Source organism: Corythoichthys intestinalis, chromosome 15 (genome assembly GCF_030265065.1).
Source record: "Corythoichthys intestinalis isolate RoL2023-P3 chromosome 15, ASM3026506v1, whole genome shotgun sequence".
NCBI classification, from domain to species: domain Eukaryota; kingdom Metazoa; phylum Chordata; class Actinopteri; order Syngnathiformes; family Syngnathidae; genus Corythoichthys; species Corythoichthys intestinalis.
Genome location: NC_080409.1, coordinates 23,372,517 through 23,394,584, shown reverse-complemented (window position 1 = coordinate 23,394,584; position 22,068 = coordinate 23,372,517). Strand labels below are relative to the sequence as shown.

General features: G+C 37.7%; 1 protein-coding gene and 1 long non-coding RNA gene across 2 annotated transcripts in view; one reads left to right on the top strand and one right to left on the bottom strand.

The window, feature by feature from the left end:
• Positions 1-255: 255 nt before the first annotated feature.
• On the top strand, positions 256-6,177 carry LOC130931197 (uncharacterized). Its single transcript, XR_009067172.1, has 3 exons — positions 256-535; positions 662-910; positions 5,822-6,177. It is a non-coding gene; the product is annotated as an uncharacterized LOC130931197 (long non-coding RNA).
• Positions 1,417-22,068, bottom strand: part of wdr43 (WD repeat domain 43) — a 37,140-nt gene continuing 16,488 nt past the window's right edge. The window contains exons 15-18 of the mRNA XM_057859770.1: positions 21,131-21,244; positions 14,613-14,682; positions 2,668-2,726; positions 1,417-2,572 (exon numbers count right to left, since the gene is read on the bottom strand). Coding sequence (XP_057715753.1) covers positions 2,432-2,572; positions 2,668-2,726; positions 14,613-14,682; positions 21,131-21,244 — 384 coding nt within the window. The 3' untranslated portion in view covers positions 1,417-2,431. The remainder of the gene's footprint in view (positions 2,573-2,667; positions 2,727-14,612; positions 14,683-21,130; positions 21,245-22,068) is intronic.

Genomic DNA, 22,068 nt, shown 5'->3' with positions numbered 1-22,068 from the left:
GCTGCGAATGGACAAGCTTGTGGAAATATGGCTTTATTGGGACCATGGACCAGAAGCCCACAACTCCCATAGTTATTCACAACAAAAGGCGTGTGTGTGGCTTACCTGTAGTCAATGTCGTTAAAAATCCCATTCGACGCATTTTCAGCAAGATCCTTCGACGGAGCCTGGGAAGAAAGCCATTGTCTGACGCAACCACGCGGGCTCTGCACGTTTTTTCCAAATTCATGCCCTTTTTCGCCCTTGGACAGTTGAGAGATGCATATAGCATCGTTTCGATGCCTTTTGACTAAATTCCGAATGCGGTTTTCTTATCTTTGGTTCATCTTCGCTCGTGTCGTAGCTTGGCACGGTCGCCGCCATATTGTTTGTTTATCGAAGCGCATAGCAACAGTCCTCGTCTCCTATTGGTGCACGTGACCTAAAATGGCTTCACACACTGACGATACGACTCCGCCGTATCAATATCACTGCGCCACGGGGGGAAAAAAAGACCGACACGAAAACGCTAATTACTAAAAAATGACTGGAAACCGTGAGTAGAACTTTTTTTTTGGTCGTAATTAGCAACGTATGTAAATTACAATGCAGAGATCATGTAGATCCATTTCAGTGGAACGAAATCCATTTTCTAAGCACTTTTTCCATGGTGCCAATACAGCCTAATGGGACAGTTTATTCAAGCAGCACCACCTGCTCGCTTGACGCGGACATCAAGACCATGCCTGGTCGAAGTGATGTAACAGCATTGGGGCCTGGAAATATCAACTGTCTCCCTAGGTCAATCAGGAGCTGCCAGTCTCATGCTGTCGTGAGCAGTACCCCTTGGATGGTTGAGCCTTCTCACCTGCTCGAACGAAAGCAACTGTGGTCCTGGATGGGCCTTGCTACGTTGATGCCGGAGCAGATGGTGTGTGTGCTACTGCTGCCAGGACCAATTATTTACAATGAATTTGAGACTGCAAGTACATTTTCCCATCAACCATTATTTTTCTTTTTTATAATTTCTCCCCTCAATATTTTGTTGCCAAAGCCTTGTTTTGGCAATAATGCACAAATGAGTGGTATGAAAGCATTTGCGAAAGTAAAATTGAGTGGTACTTTAAATATTTACTTCACAAGTCAATTTACCAGTACATTGTCTGCCCCTAAAATATATTAGGGAGCTCTGGGTTTTATCATTAAAAAAAAAAATCTCGTAGTTTCATACCCTGCTGAAAAGCTGAACACTTGCTGACCATTCATGCATCTTATGTAGCCTGAGCAGATTATGTCTGCGGTTGCATTGGGTGCTCATGGACAGTAGGGTGCTCTTCATTTGAGATGGGTGTTGCTGGATATTGTCTTTACTAAGGTTGGGAGCAATATTCAATTCTATACGTGCTGCTATGCAAATATTAAAAAAAAAAAAAGAAACCAATAGCAGTAATTCTGACCTACATTTTAATTTGAATCCACATTTGAAAAACCACTTGTAGGTGTATGTGCAGTGTTGGGAAACATCTGGTACATTGCAATTTACATTATACGCATTATAAAACACAACCCAAGTCAAAGTATTAAATGATTGCATTATTTTCCCCAACTCATTTTGAACACACTGTAAAATTGGGGAAAAACAAGGTATTCAAATGATTCATTCCAACTTACAAACAGTATGTCGTTAAAACTCAGCCTTTTGATTACATTTCATTGTGTAATCCTTTTATATTTGCCTATTTCATGTTTAAGGCAGTGGACAACAGTATGCCCCAAAATAACGTCTATTAAAAAAAATAGGATAGCAAAAACACAAATAAAGAAAAGCCTTCAGGAGACTTTAAACGAGTTCCTTTAATCTGAAGGACCTCTGCGGAATAGTTGTAGAGGGAAGAGCTCATACAAACACTTCACTGTACATACAAATTTACATTGCTGTATAGGAACATGATGTATGATCTTACTGAACAAGATCAACTCTGGATTAAACAATATTTTGTACAATAACGCCTTCACCCCAGCGTCAATAACCAGGACTAAACATGGTTATAGCCAACCAATAAGAATGTGCCGACTTGTCCACTGTACTGTGTTGTTGGCTGCAATACAAAACATCTTAAATGCCGACTAACCTGGAAACAGCTCCAAATTCTCTTCAGTCATTCACAACTTCACCAGGCCACAAAGAACTGGGATGCAGACTAAAACTGACTAAGTCAGACAGCATTAATTTAATGCTGCATAATGTGTTGCGCTCCCCAAGATGGCGGTCTTCAGACTGTAAAAGATCTTTGCTGAAAGTTTAACGTAAAATGGAGGTCAAACTGCACTAATTCCAACACGTTCCTCGATTTAGTAACACAATACTTTGTTGTCATAATAAAATCAAAAGCATGAAACTAAAATGAAAGTATATATAACTGTTTCCATGTCCATTTTGTGGATTGAGTTCTTATTCTTCTTCACTCTCATTATCGTGCTCCATTTTTTCCTCCCCGTTTTCTTTGGAATCTGTCCTGTTGTCGATATCCTCGTCACCCTGGTCAATACCTTCTTTGCCGTCATCTTCCATCACCTCCTCCTCCTCCCAATTCTGATGATGAACAAACACCATTTAATGGTCATAGGCAAGAAATCGTTGCTCTTCATTAACAAGACTATACTGCAGTATGTAAAGATAAAACATACATCCGAGTCTTCATCCAGAAGTCTTTCGTCCCCAGAGGCCTCATCTTCATCCGAAGATTCTATAGAGGAAAAATGGGGAGGAAAAAAAAAAAACATTTTGAGAATGCAGAACACTATTCAAGAGAAAATGGCACGTCCAGGTTTATCCTTTCAGGAGTGTTTTCAAAATGATACAATCCTGAATACATATCATAATTCCTCGGATCAAACATTCACATAGATGTACAGTATTTGGATTAGGGGTGGGCTATAAAGACTAAAAATGTTATATTTCAAGAAAACTCGCAAATATATTTTTTGAGGATATGGAAATAAAATAAAGAAAAATGCGTAATTTCATATTTATTCACAGTTTAACCCTTTAACACCGAACGTGTCGGCGGCGACAAAATTACGCATATCATCTTTGAAGCCTCGTCATGCTGTAATTATGTCATCCACGTGCTGCTGGTTGGTCTCATTTGAAAATGCAAAAATTGAGGTCCATGCCCATTTTTACTTGAAGTCAATCAACCAAGTAAAACGGGAGATAAGTTGAGTTTTATAACCCTCATAAATAAGCATTAAAATGCTGCATGGACAATGATAGTCCATATTTCCATCATTTCTTGTCCTTTTTACCCACAACCGAAAGCCCCACGAAAGACTTTATATCTCAGGAGCCATTGTGAGGTCACGAAGGACGGACGTAATGTGAACATTTTTAATAAATTGCCGAGAGGGGCGCCACATAAGGAGAGGGAGGCAAGGTAGCGAACGACAGCCTGTTGGATTGAGCGAGCGACTTTGAAACGTGCGGAATGAATAAAAAACTAAATTTAGCACAGCGTAATGCATTTTTTATCAACTCTAGGAAGAGGATGGACCAGATCTGTCGTTCTTTTCTTCGGATGAGTCGGCGAGTTGGAAAGAGTGACAGGCCGACAGCGCAAATGGCGGAAGAGTGGGCTGTGTGACGTAGTGTATGAAGGGGCCCTTTGTCCTGTTCAAGGAGTGGCATGCCTGGGAAAAAAAAGCAAACTAGTTTATTGTCAAAATTTTTGAAGACTTTTTTCAATGCTGTATTTTATTTTTTTTCACTATCAATCTTTTCATTTTCTATAGATGTGCGTGTTCGAGAAGCTTGATTGCATGTATATACTTTTGATAAGGTGATGGGTACAATACTAGAGCTGTCAGAATAGTCGACGTTGTCGATGCTGTAAATGTGTCGACGGGCAAAACATACAGTCGACGGGTAATCACGGGTTAAAAAAAAAAATAGATAAAATTACACGTGGATAAAGTTTAGAATGACAGGCGCTCACGATGCAAGCGGTAAAAGCGGCATAAAGCCAAAAAAAGCAGACCAAAATGGCCAGAGCCTGGAATTATTTCAAGGAAATATGGAGGGTGCCACTGTGTGTATTTTTGCCAAGCTGAGCTCGCATACCACGGTAGCACGTCGGCTATGAACAAACACTTGAAGCGCAGTCACCCAGGAGTAATTTTGGAAGACAACAATAAACAACAAGCTAGCGGATTGTAAGTCCATACAACTTTCTAATTATTTTTTTTAATTGAAGTTGCATTTATGCGCGTCGTATCAACGTGCATCATTAAGTTTTTTTCCCACGTACTTCACGTTTTTAATCTACTCTGCTGCTGCTCCCAAAAGCGGTAGATCTCGACATATCCGTGCACGGCATGCAGATTGTATTTATTAGGATGATGGAAGCTCCAACTTGGGGGAACAAAAAAATCCCGTATATACATAATATAACAAAAATATATATGGAAACACAGCACTGGCCTGCTTACTATAATCCATGACTGCACTAATGTTAGTTACTTTATATTATAAAGTAATATTGTGTATATACTAGGGCTGCAGCTATCGAACATTTTAGTAATCGAGTAATCGACTGAAAATTCTATCGATTAATCGAGTAATCGGATAAAACAAATATATTTTTAGGTGAAGAGCAATTATAAATATACATGAGAAAACAAGACATTTCATCTAATCTTGAACCATTTTCAGTCAATCAATGTCTTTATTTTCGATGTATATTGTTGAAAACAGCCAACAATTGCATCTCAGATGTAACTAGAATTTAAAAAAAAAGACATTCACTGCTTTCACTCAAAAAACCTTTAGATCTCATTTAAAAAAAAAAAAAAAAAAAAAAAAAAGCCATTACGCTTGATAACACACATCACTTAAAAGTCAGGATTTTTTCCCACGTGTTTCAATTGAATTTCTATTTGTGTCAAGCCATTTTTAAGTTCTAGTTAAGTTTTACGCTACTCTAGACTGTAAGTCCTGATAGGATTTTGAGTTTTTGCAGTGTTCAAAATAAATGTATGATACAGGCTGTAATGGAGCACATTAGGGACCAGTGCTACTTGGTGTTTTATCCAGCAATGACTACTAAGCTAAAATTGATAGTTAGCATTATTGAGTTTTTATTTTACACCCTCATCACCTCATAAAGCTATGTTATGTTAAAGCCTGTATGTAAGACACGTTAGCCACGCATCGAAAGTGGTCATAATTAATAGAAACCTAGCCCTCCGCAGGGCTAACGTTACGTGAGCTAGTGACTCAGACAGTAACTTTAATCTTATTTATTAGCGCTTAGCGCTCTTTATTAGCGCTCTACTGCTTCAAGATGGCGGCTGTTTATTAACGCTGCCCAGACGCGGCCGAGTCTGTCGTTTTGCATCTAGTTCAACATACATGTGATCTCTATGGGACTCATCAGATGCTAACTGCTACCAACTTAACATCATGCGGGCTAGTTTTTAGCAACGTCAGCGTAGTTTGGAGCGGCTGTCAGCTGCGGAATTTTTTCAAAATATTTTTTTATTGCTTCTTCCTCTACGCACGTGACGTCAGCGCGTTGTCCCGCATTAAAAGTAGTCCGAGCGAAACGTGATGCTTAGAGCTGTCAAAATAAACGATTACTCGAGGTGAATAAAATTACTCGGATCAGTTTTTAAACTCGAGTTACTCGAGTATTCGTTTCAGCTCTAGTATATACATATAGTATTATACTATACAATTAATACTATACAGTATATTTAATTTTTGTTACTATGACTGTGTGCCTTTCATTTAAAAATAATTGTGGTAATATTTCAGTGTGCCCTCTGCTTTATCTATTTTCAGGTTAAAACGGACAAAAGTTGAACAGTTTTTCCCCTCCCCAAAAAGGGCGGAATGCACACCAGAAAGAGCATCTGAACTGTCTCGAAATATTCTGAAGATGATTGTCCGGGACATGAGGCCCATTGCAACGCATTTTAACATTTAGAACAATATAGACATACCACAAAAAGAGTAAGAATTGTTTTGAGTCCTGTTAAAAAGATGAAATAACAGTGTTTCCGTTTACATTTTTCTTTTGCACTAGTTAATGCCATTAGCATTTGACCTCAATGTTTGTGATTTATTATTGACATGTTATTTATTTACACATTAATAAAGAATTTAGGTGTTCCAAAATGTTTTTGTGTCTTAATAAGCTTCAACAAAAAATTCATTATTAAATTAGTAAAAAAAAAAAATATATATCTATATGTATACATATACGTATACATATATACATATTAGGGCTGTCAAACGATTAAAATTTTTAATTGAGTTAATTACAGCTTAAAAATTAATTAATCGTAATTAATCGCAATTAATCGCAATTCAAACCATCTAAAAAATATGCCATATTTTTCTGTAAATTACATACAGTACTGTGCAAACGTTTTAGGCAGGACACCTGCCTAAAACTTTTGCACAGTACTGTATATTTTTATTATGTATATACATGATATACTGTATGCATATATTTTCCCCAAGTGGAAGCTTCCATGATCCTAATAAATTTAATTAATTTAAAAAAAAAATCTACAGTACTGTGCAAAATTTTAGGCAGTTGTCCTGCCTAAAACTTTTGCACAGTACTGTATATATTCTGTAAAATAAATTGTTGGAATGGAAAGATAAGACACAAGATGGATATATACATTCAACATATGGTACAGAAGGACTTGTAGTGGGCATTTCACTCTACTGTCATTTAAATCCGTCTATGCTGTCCTCACTCCGAAGCGTCTACTTTTTCCAAAGCTAGACAGCTAGTGAACGACCCCTTAATAATCAGACTTCTTCCTTTTTCATCTGATTTATTAATAAAATGGCCTCAAACCATTGTCCTCTTTAGACCGTCGTAAAACTACAAAAAAAAAAGTACACAAGCATTGCATTAGCAACAACGTTAGCTTAGCACGCTATACAGGTTCACTAAACATAAACAAAAAGCGTCTCATACAAAAAATATAACATTTCGCTTACTAACATAATATGTACATTCTTTACAACAACCATACTTATGGACAAATCTTGTCCAAGGATCATATAAGCACAACATTACAACGTAGGCGTCAGCCCGAGACGTAGTGCAGCTATATTGAACTGGCAAGAAAAACAATAAACCTTGTCGCAAAGCGACCACAAGAGTTCGCTGTTGGACAGCACAAAAAGCCTTGCTGTAAAACTTACTAAAAGGCAGAATACTGTCTGAGCGGGACATGTGCGTTAATTGCGTCGAATATTTTAACGTGATTAATTAAAAAAATTAATTACCGCGCGTTAACGCGATAATTTTGACAGCCCTAATACATATACATATACAGTGCTGCTCGAAAGTTTGTGAACCCCACAGCGATGGTCAGATTTTTTGTAAAAAAAACTAAAATAACCTTATTAAATGTTAAGTTATACCCAAATCCACAATACTGACATTCCAAATAATGGACTGAAACAAAAGAAATAGTTATATTGTCATTCTTTATTTAACAAAAGTGGTTGATTTAAGAAAAACTCCGATATCATGTGTGCAGAAGTATGTGAACCCCTTCAGTTAATAGGATATTGCGCCTCCTTTTGCAGAGATTACCTCAACCAAACGGTTTCTGTAGTGACTAATCAGCCTCTCACATCTACTTTGGGGGATTTTTGCCCATTCTTCCTTGCAGAACGCAGTCAGTTGAGAGAGGTTTGATGGGCGTCTGGCATGAACTGCTCGCTTCAGGTCCCGCCACAGCATTTCAATGGGATTTAGGTCAGGACTTTGACTGGGCCAGTCCAGAACACGAATCTTCTTCTTTTTCAGCCATTCCTTGGTTGTATTGCTGGAATGCTTTGGATCATTATCATGTTGCATGATCCACCTTCTGCCAAGCTTTAACTTCAAAACAGATGGCGTCAGGTTATGTTCTAGGATTTGACAATATTCCTCAGAATTCATGATTCCCTGGACTATGTGGAGTTGTCCAGGTCCTGAGGATGAAAAGCAAGCCCAGATCTTGACATTCCCACCTCCATGCTTCACTGTTGGGAGAAGGTTCTTTTGGTGGTATGCAGTGTTGACTTTTCGCCAGACATGGCGGTTTTGGTTGTGACCAAACAGTTCAATTTTGCACCTACATCAGTTGATGAAAACTCTTTTTAATTTAGTCTCGACAACACAACTGTTAAAAAAACAAAAAAAAAACTACTGAATTGATTGATTAGGAAATCAGGTTGAAATAATAGAAAATTCCAAAATGTTGAGGGGGTTCACAAACTTTTGAGCAGCACTGTATATACACACACATAAATTATATATATATATATATATATATATATGTATACATATATATATATTAGGGCTCTCAAAATTATCGCGTTAACGGGTGTTAATTAATTTTTTAATTAATCACGTTAAAATATTTGATGCAATTAACGCAGATGCCCCGCTCAGAGAGATTTAAATGACAGTACGCTCACTTGTTGTGTTTCATGGAGTTTTGCCGCCCTCTGCTGGCGCTTGGGTGCGACTGATTTTACAGGCTTGAGCACCCATGAGCATTGTGTAAGTAATTATTGACATCAACAATGGCGGGCTACTAGTTTATTTTTTGATTGAAAATTTTACAAATTTTATTAAAACGAAAACATTAAGAGGGGTTTTAATATAAAATTTCTATAACTTGTACTAACATTTTTCTTTTAAGAACTACAAGTCTTTCTATCCATGGATCGCTTTAACAGAATGTTAATAATGTTAATGCCATCTTGTTGATTTATTGTTATAATAAACAAATACAGTCCTTATGTACCGTATGTTGAATGTATATATCCATGTTGTGTCTTATCTTTCCATTCCAACAATAATTTACAGAAAAATATGGCATATTTTATAGATGGTTTGAATTGCGATTAATTGCGATTAATTACGATTAATTAATTTTTAAGCTGTAATTAACCAGATTAAAAATTGTAATCGTTTGGCAGCCCTAATATACAGTATACATATATATAAAGTGGGGAGAACAAGTATACAATATACACATACATACACACACACATTATATATATATATATATATATATATATATATATATATATATATATATATATATATATATATATATTTATGCATACATACATATACAGTGGGAAAAACAAGTATTTGATACTGTCAATGGGAAAACCCATTGGCAGTGTATCAAATACTTGTTCTCCCCACTGTATATATACATACATACATACATACATACATACATACATACATACATACATACATATATAGATCAGTCGACTAATCGTGAAAATAGTCGGCTGACTAATCGGGAGGAAATTAGTCATTTGGGACAGCCCTATACAATACCTCACCTCACAAAAAGATATCCTCCAAACCCTTTTTGTGTTATATATGTATTCATATTTTTTCAGTATTTGTCAATGTTGGTCTACTGTATATAACTTGTTTTGACCATAATATGTGTAAAGCCCAAAAACGCCTATGACCATACCTGATATTTGAGTTGACTTGTCAAATACAAAACTATTCAGTCAGTCGTATTTTTTTCTGATGTTTATCCTAACAAGTTAAATGTTATCAAGCTTCAAAACGGTTCGTCGAGCCTGTTTGTTGTCAATGGGACATCAACATTACTAATTTTGACAGAAGACTTTGGGATATATATATTTTTTTGTCTTGTTGGGTCCAAAATGTTGATTATAATTGGTCAGTGAAGAAAACGACAGTTTTGACATGAAGATGTTATGGTATCCTGAAAAAAGGGACCCAGTCAGGCCATTGTGAACATTTTTTTTCTTTGAAATATAAAGGCTACATCAAAGACATGCAAATTCGGACAAAGTAGGCTTAAAGTGCCTGTGACACGAAAAAGCATGTTTATTTCATAATACACTCGGTATTTTATGCCCCTGAATGATATGGACCGCTTGGATGTGTGTGGAAGCGATCGCTATTTTTATTTAGTTTTTTGAATCCCGCGCCATGAAAATGAGTGACTTCCGGCTTCGGTCTTGCATTGAGGAGGAGGGCGCTGTGACGTGTACGGTAGAAGACGTCCTCTTCACGCTACAGTGTACTGTTGTGTATGAGGACGAAGGATTCAGCTGATTTTGCGGATTAATACGTTTATTTTTTGCATCACGCCAGCCAAACGGCTGCAGAAAAATCATTCTGTATGAGGGAGAGGCGTATGCGCCTTTTTGGAGTTTGAAAAGGTTCCCATTTTCCGTGGATATTTACTGTGGGACCACTGGACTTACGAGGAAGTGAGTAAACATCTTGTTTTGTATTATGTCAAATACGAATACAGCGATTACAAAGTAAACACTACAAACTTCCTTTAAATGAAGGACTACTTACGTTTGATCATTGATAGGCATGTAAAAAGCTCTCCTAATGCTCGTTAGCAGCAGTACGTTAGCTGCACAACAACTCCAGCCACCCTCCTCCGGGGAACGAACTGTAAATTGCTCTCCGCCGGGCGGTTTGCTGATCCGCGAAGACAATCGACAACCGGGTCGTCATGTCAAATAATCCAGGATAGTTATGTGTGATTTTCCGCTTCGAAGACTTTGAAACATCACTCGGTTCGGGTTAGCATGTTGGCTAGCTGTCACGTCTTCTGGTTTGTTTACATTCTCCGAAGCCGGGGAAGGGAAATGACATATGTCCGATTTAGGTGTCATAAAATATCGTTCGGGAGGTGCGACAGTAAAGGTGAAGTCGACAGTTTTGACCATTATGGAGTAATTTTGCCATGTCGTCCTGAATAAATGCATTTTTATTATTCAGGCATGAAAATGGGTCAGGGGTTAAAAAGGTGAGAAGGGTGTGGAGGAAATATGTTCCAGTACACTGTACACCCCAACAAAATATTGAGCTCTGTCGACCCACACTGTGTTTCAGCAGGGCCGTGCAGAGACCGGTGGAGGGGCGGCTGCTCGTAGATCAAAAGGAGCACATGAACAAGTATTTAATACACCTTAAAACAACATAACTTCAATTTTAACCAGCTTTAGATAATTATTGGCTGCGACTGTGACATACTTTAATTGGGAGGGGGCAACAGTGAATAGAAATCAAAACTGTCATCAACACTTTCTGGCTTTGACTCAGTCAGTCTGCCTATTTTCTTCCCTCAACCTCTGCATCAAAACTTCCTTCCTCAACTTGTTCATCTGAGAACAAACCACATTAGATGGTCACTGAGCCACCAACAGCACGGTTTTCTTAAAACTATTATTTCATTATTATCCATACTTAACAACTCTAGCACCTAATGATTAATAAAGCAATGACATAAAAATCTTATAGAAAAGTAACATTGTAATTGTGTTTATAATTGTATTTAATACCCGACTATCCTTGCAAACTTGTTCTTACCAGGTCTGCTAGTCACCCAGCTGATGAGGTATCCACTGCCTTTAGCAGCCTCATCTAACTCCTTTTTTTATCCCTCAATCTCCCTTCCCTACGAGGCATGTCTATGTAATGAAATATAAATATTAAAAAAAAAAAAAAAAAAAAAAAAAAAAAAACAGACTCCCTGGTGGCTTTTAGTTTTAAAGCTTTCTTAATTTCTTTCTCTCTCAATAACGATGGAGGTAGATTTGTGTTTTTATTATTCAATCGTGTTTTTATTATTCAATCAAAAAACAAAGTTACTTCTATCAAAAACAAAGTTGCTTCAATCAAAATACAGTCTATACTTTTAATCCCCAAAAAGTCACTTCAATTAAAAAAAATTGTTTTTGATTGCAAAAATAAATTTGAGACAAAAAAAGCATTTGAAAACTATTTTACTTGATTGAAACAAATTTTTCCATTGAAGTAATGTTGTTTTGCGTTTGGGCCACATTTTGGCTAGGACATTTGTGTCTTTATTATTCAATCAAATAAGTTGCTTCAAACAAAAAAATATATATAAAAAGAAAAACTTTGCACACGTGTCAATCACCGTTTACCAAAGCCTGAGAGGGTTTGAGTAGACTCACTATGAAGCATTTAATAAAGCCAAGCATTTTCTTACTACTTTATTCTTGTTTAAAAATAATTCGGTGGGGCAGGAACATGTTTAAAACTTATCATAATTCTTACATTTTGAAGTGCTTGAAAACCATTTATAAATGCTACTTTGGTGAAAAAAGTGAAAAAACATGTCATATATATGTATCTTTTTTCCAATGTAAAATCTGAATAAATGCATTGAACACGCACAAAAAAAATGGGGGGGGGGGGGGGGGGGGGGCTACTTCGCGGTTTTCACTTATTGCGGCGGGTTTTGGTCCCCATTAACCGCGAAAAACGAGGGATCCCTGTATTTCTGAAAAGCTTTAAGAAACAGGACTCATTCCCACCACTCGTCGGGCCGGTGTTGTGCTGACACCGGCCGTCAGCCCAAATCCAAGCCGAAAATAACGCGTCTCCGGCGGACGACGGGAGCGATGTGAGGCGCCACCTCCATCCGAGAGCATGCCGCTTAATTTGACTCAACAGTGTGTTTCTTCGTTTATATTACCGCTAAATACACAAGCTTGACGCCAATTTAACAGGAGCTATTTTTTTTTTCATGGGAGATTTGGCTAGCTCTGGCAGTGTTCAACGCAAGCTGCAACGAATGGCAGTAACTTTTTTATATCGCAAAATGTGAAAACGATTGAAACCATTACTCACCAAATTCAATCTGCTGGCAAATACAGGCAAGTGTGTATGCTGCGCTCTGGTCTGCCCCGATGTGGATAAGGCCTGCTTTTTGTTTTCGCAGCTATGCAATGCCACCCAAAGGCTCTCCGAGCACTCCATGTACAGTAAGGAGTGCGCACATTTGGAATAATGGAACGCACCTTGGGCCGATGATTGGTTCTCGTCAGCGAAGCATCTAGAAGGATTTGCTGACTGTCCAAGTGTGACATTTTTTAAAGAACCGATTTCTTAAGTGCTCAGTTTACGTACTAAGTTAATCACATGATGATAATAATAATGTAACATTGATAATAGTCAACCGTTTTATCAGATTGAAATTCTTTATTTGTGGAAACTTATTGAACAACACGACTGCTATCTGCCGCAGCCAACGCACATATCTCCACCGCCAGAACAAACGTAAACACGGAAGGCACGTCCCTCGCTCTCCCGCACCTCCCTCACCCCTCCACGTCATGCGGTGCATTCAGGAACACATGCTAACACCCTCGCCACATTATAACTCGATTCGTTACAATAATAATAATTAAATAAAACCTCCCGACCCCCCCTCCTCCTCCCAAAAAGAATTTCTCCTCGGATCTACGCAATTCACGTAGGTCGCCATTTTTGACTTCAAAACGGCGAATTTCGCCGAAAGGTGAGAGATTTTCATGCCTGATTATTTCATATTCCATTCAGCACAAGACTTATTTGTCATGACCATGCCATTTATTTAGCAATTGGGGAAAATACGTGGATAAAAAGAATACCCTGTAAAAATATTTAAGTAAAGAGACAGAAACAATGACATTTTGCCGCTCTTTTCGTCGCGTTTTCCTCGTTGTGAATAGTTCCCCCTCGACGGGCTGACTGGTCCTTCTCAAGCCATTTATATAGCTATTGGGGAAAATACTTGGATAAAAAGAATATCCTGTAAAAATATTGAAGTAAAGAGACGGAAACAATGACATTTTGCCACTCTCTTCTTCGCGTTTTCCTCGTTGTGAATAGTTCCCCCTTGACGGGCTGACTGGTCCTTCTCAAGCCATTTATATAGCTATTGGGGAAAAATACTTGGATAAAAAGAATATCCTGTAAAAATATTGGAGTAGAGAGACTGAAACAATGACATTTTGTGGCTCTCTTCGTCGCGTTTTCCTCGTTGTGAACAATTCCCCCTCAATGGGCTGAATAGTAAAACCGATGAGCCCAGTCTACCGCTGATGTCATCCACCTGTTGGGGACGCTAAAGCCCTATAATGGTAGGTGTGGCTAACCGGCAGATTAAAAGACTAATTTCTCGCCATCTGTGCTTTGCTAAATTGTTGTATATAGTCGAATCGTCTCAAAATATGATTCTTATTCACATAATAATGCCATTTAAGACTTTTTTTCTCGTGTCATATGCTCTTTAAGGTGTTGTAAGGTTAAGTAAGCTTTCAACCAGCCGTGTATGTTAAAATTTGAATATTGAAATTTGGTAATTCCACATCATTGCAATCATTTTTTATTTATAACGTTTGCATGCAGTGCACACAGAAAATGTCTGCGTGATGTACAAACTGCTATCAAGCTTTATGCTCTTCAACAATATATTAAGGTGAATTAAGAAAATAAATGTAAAATAGTAAAATGGATAAGAAATCCGTTTGTCAGCGCTGTAATTTAAACCGAAGAGCATTGTGACCTATTACAAAGGTGGATTGAACTTGAAGGTACTCAGCACTGAAAATATGAGATACTCTGACAACGGCCAGCAATTGTTCTATTAATTATAACGGTGGGAATAGGATATGAACCAACTAATGAATATGACTGTATTGCAACTAAATATTTAAAATGAATGGGCAGGAAGAAAACATGTTGGAATAAAAATAAACACAAATTCAGAAAAAAATAAATAAATACACTTACCCTCTTCATACACCAGCTTGGCTGTGTGGTCAACATCAGATACCTTGTTGGTGCTATTATTTGTTGCCACCTAGTGGAAAAGAAAAACGTTCAGTTTTGTAGAAAACTCAGAAGTCACATAAAAAAATAAAAAATCAAAAAAAAGAATGCAGCACACTTAGGAGCAATCATTTGGTTTAAAGGACTCTCAACTTTTGATATAGCAGTGTACATATGCTCATTAAACACAATCAATTTTTACATAGCAAGATAAGTGTTCATCAGTTGGACAATAGTAAATATTGTTGCTGTTAGGCGAAACACTCGTATGCCCAAAATATCAAAACATTTCCACAAATCCCCAAGACTGGTCAGTCCAATAGTGTCGTTTGTGCATACATTTAAAAATATACTTATCAAGTCTCACCACTTCACTATCTAAGAACTGTATGTATAACTGCACCTTTTTCTTTACTCTGGCATTGGCATGCATTATGCTACTTGAACAATAACAATATAGACTATTCTATTCATTATGTTACCTCATAGTTAATTGTACTCAGGGTCCCCTCAGGATTGATAAATCTAAATTCAAGACTTTTAAGACCTTTTTTAATGCCATTTCAACTGAAAATTAATACTTTTCTCGCACCCATTATTTAGATAATATTGAATCATATTAAAAAAATAAAGCACTGAACATCAACTTAAACCTCAATTATTAAGTGTGTTTGACAAAAGAATGCACATTTATTGAAGATAGTGATGCACGATAATACATTTTTCAACCGATATCGATAACCGATAATTTCCTGCCGCTTCCACCCGATAACCGATGATGTCACGCCGATAATTCTATTTAAATATGTATGTAAAATTTTAAAGTATACAAAGATCAAATGTTACTGTGCAAAAATGTAATTTAGTGCTATTTTTTTCCACATCAAATGTGAACAAGTAGTAAATTCCAACATCTAAACAATGGCAATGACATTGTGTAATGGTAAGCTTTTGGCAACAATTACTTAGAGAGTGAACAACCAAGTTGCACAAAAATGCCTATAAAAGTAAGCCATTTCTAACACATATCACATTACTACACTGCAAAAACACCTCCTTAAAACTCGCAGAATTGGACAAAACTGTTGATTGCGCACATTTGGAGGCTAAATCAAGTATATAATTATCGGATTGCATTATCGGTTGAATTTCGTTTTATCTGCATTATCTGTGTGACGTCATAATTGCCATTATCGGCCGATAATTATCGGTGACCGATATTATCGTGCATCTCTAATTGAAGATACAATTAGAACAAAAAGTTTCGTGCCACAGACCGGCCCTCTTTATGTCATGACCTACCTTATTAAAATATGGTAACAATAATCGTGCTGTCAAGCGATTAATTTTTTAAAATCGCGATTAATCGCATGTTGTCAATAGTAAACTTGCGATTGTTTAAAATGCATAAAATATATATTTCAATTTTTAAATACACCTATTAGCACAGGAGTTCATCAAATTTAAGCCTCATTAGAAACAAGAAAAGAGTTTTCCTTTACACTTGTAAAGATGAATCAAATATGAATTTTCCTCAAATAACTTGTAAAAAGGGAGGCACAGAGGAAGAGCATGTCTCCTGACAGTTCTGAGATCAAGGGCTCAAGCGCAGGTTCTGTGTGAAGTTACCATTTTATTTTTGGGGTACTATCTATAATTTTATCTTATATTAGACTGACTTTTTAAAGAATGAGGAACCTTTTGCAGCTGTTTTGAATTACACATGTGGCAAGTGTGTACAAAACTGAAGCTTTTTATCGTATTCACTTTTTTTTTTTGTGGTTTGTGGTACATGCAAATTGACATACCGTAAGCGTGTGCAATGATGCGGCCAATTTGTGTATTTATCTGACGGCCGCCAGGGGCGCTCGAGCATGGAATGTGGGAGTGAGACACGTGGAATATATGTGTCGAGGAAGACGCTACTTTGCACTACTACCGGTAGTTTAACTTTGTACATTGTGCATGAATAGAGGTGGCGAACCCTCGTCTTTGTGCATGAGTAGAATTGGCAGACCCGCATCATGGAAAATGCTAGAAGAAATTAAATTGGCCATCCGAGTTGTATGGGACGCTTTGATGACAAGCGGCGAGAGATCGTTTGCCAAGACTCGCCGAATGCGAAGAGCAGCTTTGGGGGAGCCTGGCATCGTGAAGCGCTGTGAAAGAGTCCGCCATCACCAGTGGGCTTTTAGGGGCCAGTCTGCTGCGAGGAGGACGGCACAGGCTGGGAGTGAATATGCCTCATTATGGGAGACATTGAAGGCGACGCGAAGGACACACTGAGTAGGTGCGTGCGTGGCGAAGTGCATCTGAGCGTCTTCATATCCGACACTGAGGGTGAAGACTTTCATTTTTTGAATGCACAGGAAGAAGATTAAGATTGCTAACAAAGACTTTTATGTTTTTATTAACCAGCACAATTAGTGCTGCACCGCCATGCTGATGCTATGCAACTTCCGTGCCGCTGCTATATAACTGCCGTGTTTGCCGGCGCTGTTTGGAACGAAAAGTTAAGGTGTGTTATTAAACGTTTGAAAACTGTATTTCTTTGTCAATGTCTCATTTTACTAATTGGGCACACGCGGCTTATAGGCAGGAGAGGCTTAAAAATGTACTGGGTGAGGCTTGTAATCAGGGGCGCCCAATAGTCCAGAAATTACGGTACTCAATTTTGTTGGTTTAATCTACCACAATAAAACAACTTTTACCTGATATTCAAAATTTTGGGGGCGTACTATATATAGTTTTCAATAAATAAAAAATTAATGTAATATATCATTACTTATGAGTGTTTTCATATTATTCATAACATAAAATTACCGCAATTAAATGTGAAAGATTGAATGATTAATCGATTGAAAGAATAATTGAACTCACCAAAACGGTTGTCTCCCAATGCACTTATACAGTTCAGACACCTGTGTATTTCAGGGTAGTTCACGCTCAACAGTCCACCTCAGAGTGCAATGTTTTGGGTTAAAATGCCAAACTTATGTTTTGCCTGAGAATGTGGATTTCACCCCAATCCTCCGTCTTTGTGCCCAAAAATAGTGCCTGGAGCCTCCATGGTGGAAGTTTTAGTGGTGCTCTCATTAAAATTATTTCATTCTGCATGTTAATTTACGGGTTATCGCTGTACTTTTATCCAAATATGCTCAAAAACAACGATAATGGGTCGCGCCAACAGCCAGATGGGTTCACGCTCGTCATGCTGCCTCAACGTGCCCCATTTCGGCCATTAAAATCCAAAATTAAGTTTTTCCAGAATCAAGTCAACAGGATGATATCATGATACTCTTTCCCACAGGCAGAGCTGGAGGCATTAGAGAATAAGGCCTGTTTGTGGGGTATCGAATTTCAAACTACGGAACGCTAGAAGGGCCACAATTTATCGCGCAAAGCGGGGTTGCGTGATGCCGTTAGTAAATAGTTTAACTGAAAGCTTCGTTAAAAATGTGTATTACGACCGGCCCAAACGTCAGGCCGGCCCAACGGTAACTGTCCCGGTTCTCCCGATTAGCCACTCCGGGCCTGGTACTGTGCGATTGCCTGCTGTTGTGATATTGATGCTAATGATGCTAACGGCACGCACGCACGAGGTGCAGTGCATCGTAAAAAATCTACGCGTCATCTTCATTATTAATTTAAAGAAAAAAAAACAACTTTGTCACGGATATAATTTAGGTTGCACTGAGATGTTCTGGCATGGTGAAAAAATTCCAGACTTACGACAGCTAATTTAATACTTTTAATACCTTTAATAATGGAAAACTAAATTCAATGCCTTTTTAATACTTTTAATAACTCGCGGGTACCCTGTGTACTGGCGCGCGATAATTATCGCTCCCATAATAGGAATTATGACGTCATTACGATAAACCCAATAAGATTATTAATAAGACCGATAATATGTACTGTGCTGGCTTTACAGTTTACACACTGGTATGGGGAATCACTTGACCATTTGCGGGACATTGCTGCCACCTGTTGGTCAGAATAACTTCTATTTTTGTTACAGTAGTTTGGTTCATTCACTTACACATCGCGGTGTCTAGCGGTAGCATTGACAATCGTGAATGCTTTCTGTTACGTTTCCGCCTTGGAAATTTATGTAAGTATTTTATGTTTACTACAACATATGGATGTGCAATATATGTTTACTTCAGTGGTGAAGGGTCATATGTACAGAACTTCATAAGTTGTTGTATTGTAGAAGCCAGCCAATGCTTTAGTAGCTCAAGCTAGTGTGCTATGCTATACATATAATAAGTTGTGTATTGTGCAGTTTGTTGTATATTGAGTATTGAATATGTGTATTTTTCTGTTGTAATTTCACAATATTAAGACAACTGTCTTCCCATAAAAGCAAGAAAAGACCAAGCCTTGTGGTTTATGGAAGTGCATTCATTCTTAGCTGGCTGTCGGGCAGTGCAGAAGTGAAACGCACTGTTTTGTTCATGTCATTATGAAAAATCTGGTGAGATCAAAGGCAAATCTATGTTGAATCTACCGCTAATTTTTTTTTTAAACCTCCAGGTGTTCAGAAACTCAGGTTACACTTTAAAAAAATTATTATATATTTATTATCGGTTATCGATATCGGCTTTGAGGAGTAGGAAGTTATTGGTATTGGTTTCAAAAATGGATATCGTGCACCCCTAGCTAATTGGATGTTTATGATTTGCAAAACTAAATTTGAGTTCGCCTGTTTTATTATAAATTACTAAAATGCTTCAGTACAGAAGGAATTGTGTTAGCCAAACATTTCATCTTAATATGATTTGGTTTGTACTTGGCTCAATGTTTTATTTACTGCGTCACCACATCCTTTTCCTTCTGAGAAATATTCATAGCGAGCATAATTCACCGAGCAATTGTGAAGCCATACAATTTTAACCAATGACAGCGTCAGTGTTGTTTTTGGCAGCCCTTTTAATTTTAGCCCTCGTTTTTTTGGACAAAAAGACCTCATTTATCTTTGTCGCATTTTAGTCGCATCAAAACATTTCAGTCTAATTTTCCTCTCGTTTTAGTCGACGAGATGAAAATCCATTCGTTTCTCGTCCTGTTTTAGTCCACAAGTTTTTGTCTGAAAATTTTCGCCAGTTTAAACTTCAATTATGTAGGCACAGAAGTCGGCCTCACTTTATAAACACTGTCATTCTTCATTAACAACCCACTCACCCATGTCTGCTATCCGAAAACTATTATGATGATGGTGCCACTCGAAAAACTGTACCCATAAGTCTTTGCACCTGTAAAAGCACCATTAGGGGCGCTGCGTTGCTCCTGTGAACGCACCAATAGGAGAGTTGCATTGCTACACTATTGCAACGCCTCATAGTCATTAATGCATCACTGCTGTCCCACTGCCCCACCTCCATTGTACCCTATTAGTTCATGGCTTTATGCACAACACGTGATGTGTGTGCATGCTTCTACGTTGTCAGTCATTGTCGCCAGTAGAGACGACTACAATATCTGTGGTGAGAAATTGGTGCTCCAAAAGTCAGTGTGAGGCTTTGAGCTGTAACTTGTGTTAATTTTCCATTGATTATTGTGTTTCGCTGGTGGGAGGAGTGACCTGTGGTCAGACTCGGGGAAAAAGTTACTCCTGTATAGGTACACACATTGCTCAGATTGAACAAACTGTAGTGTAGCTATGTTATGCTCATGTTGGTGTGTTCGCAGTAGCAACGCAACGCAATGCTCCTATTGGTTTGTTCGCAGGCACAAAGACTTTTAAGGGTACACGTTTTCGAGTGGAACCATCATTTTAAATAGTTGTCGAATGCGTGACATGGTTGAGTGGGTTGTTAATAAATGTGCGTGAAAAGTGAGCCTGACTTCTGTACTTGAGAAGTTAAATCTTGTGAATTCTTGTAAGCGCCACAGTTTGACGGAAACTGTCGTTATTTTCGTCTCATTGCCATCTGATCAGACGAAAATTGAAATCCTTCCGTCTCGTTTCGTTGTAGGAAAATTGATCTCGTTATATTTTTGTCTCACAAGACATTTTTAGCTTGTTATTGTCATGAAAAAAATTGTTCGTTGATGAAAAGAACAATGAACAGCGTAATAAATTAGCATTTGAATACGATTTTATGTTGTTGATGTGCAACGGTATACAACAGCAATACTAGGTTACTAACCATAATTAAATACTCTGCTGCTAACACTATAATATTGTACCCTACAACGACAATAACTTCAATTATGCGGTGTTTGCTAACTTAAGTAAGACGCCACAATTTCCTGAAAAGGAGCGATCTAGGAGATGTAATGATTCTTCCTGACAGCGAAGACATGCAGAGACTACTAGAAACCACTCGCGGATAATACGAATGGATCAAAATCTGGCAAGATTCAGATTGATTGAAAACGGTCAAGTAGCAAAGATAAATTAAATTACCAACCAACCAGTAAAGTGGGATGTGTAAGGCACTGTACATTGCCATAAATTTGATCGTACTGACCTGTGAAACGAGGAGGTATAGTTTTCCATGTAACTTGGTCAGTTTATGGAACATCTTCACTCTGCTTTCAATAATGTGATAAAGCACTCCCAGCTGAGAAACCACGTCGGGCAGCTGTTGGATAGAGAACAGAAGTCAGGTTTGCAATGGAACCAGACAACATGACAGAACTCCAGGCCTCAGTGGTAATTGCTTCTCAATTGCCAAGGGTATGTGAAATAATAAATAAATGCAGGCAGGCTAACAAATCATATAACACTCATTAGGTATGCGTATTGAAAATATTAATTGCAAATAATACACGATTTATACCACATGGACTTACACTAGAATCTGGGGGGAGGAGGGGACAGAAATTGAAACAAAAGTGACCCCCTGACATCTAGGCATGCGCCGGTAGGAGATTTTGACGGTACGATAACCTTGAGGAAAAATACCGCGGTATCACCGTATTGCAATTATAGCTCCAAAAAGTGTCATTTTGAGATGTATGGGTAAAAAAAACCCAACTTTTTTCCGGGATTTTTTTTCCCCAGAACATATTTGCAAATTGGAACATGAATATAATGTTTAAAAAAAAATAAACAAAAAAAATATTTCAAATAAAATTAAAATCAATAGAACTTATATACTACCCTACTATATATATACTACTAAGATTAGGGCAAAGAACAAAAATAATTGCGATAAAAAAAAGTAAAAACACTTCTAAATAAAATTAAAATATATCTACTGTAGGACTTTTTTTTGAGGGGGCAAAAAGCTCAAGTAAAGTTTTGCCATTTTCAGCCAATGTGTCAACTCTAGTCTACACGTCATGCCTTTGTGTTAAAAAGACAAAGAATTCATTTGTTATCAGGTTAAAAATGTATAAGTTAGTTAAAATGTAAATATTGTTGTGTAAAGGTTTCATCTAAAAAACATTGGGAGTCAGACCT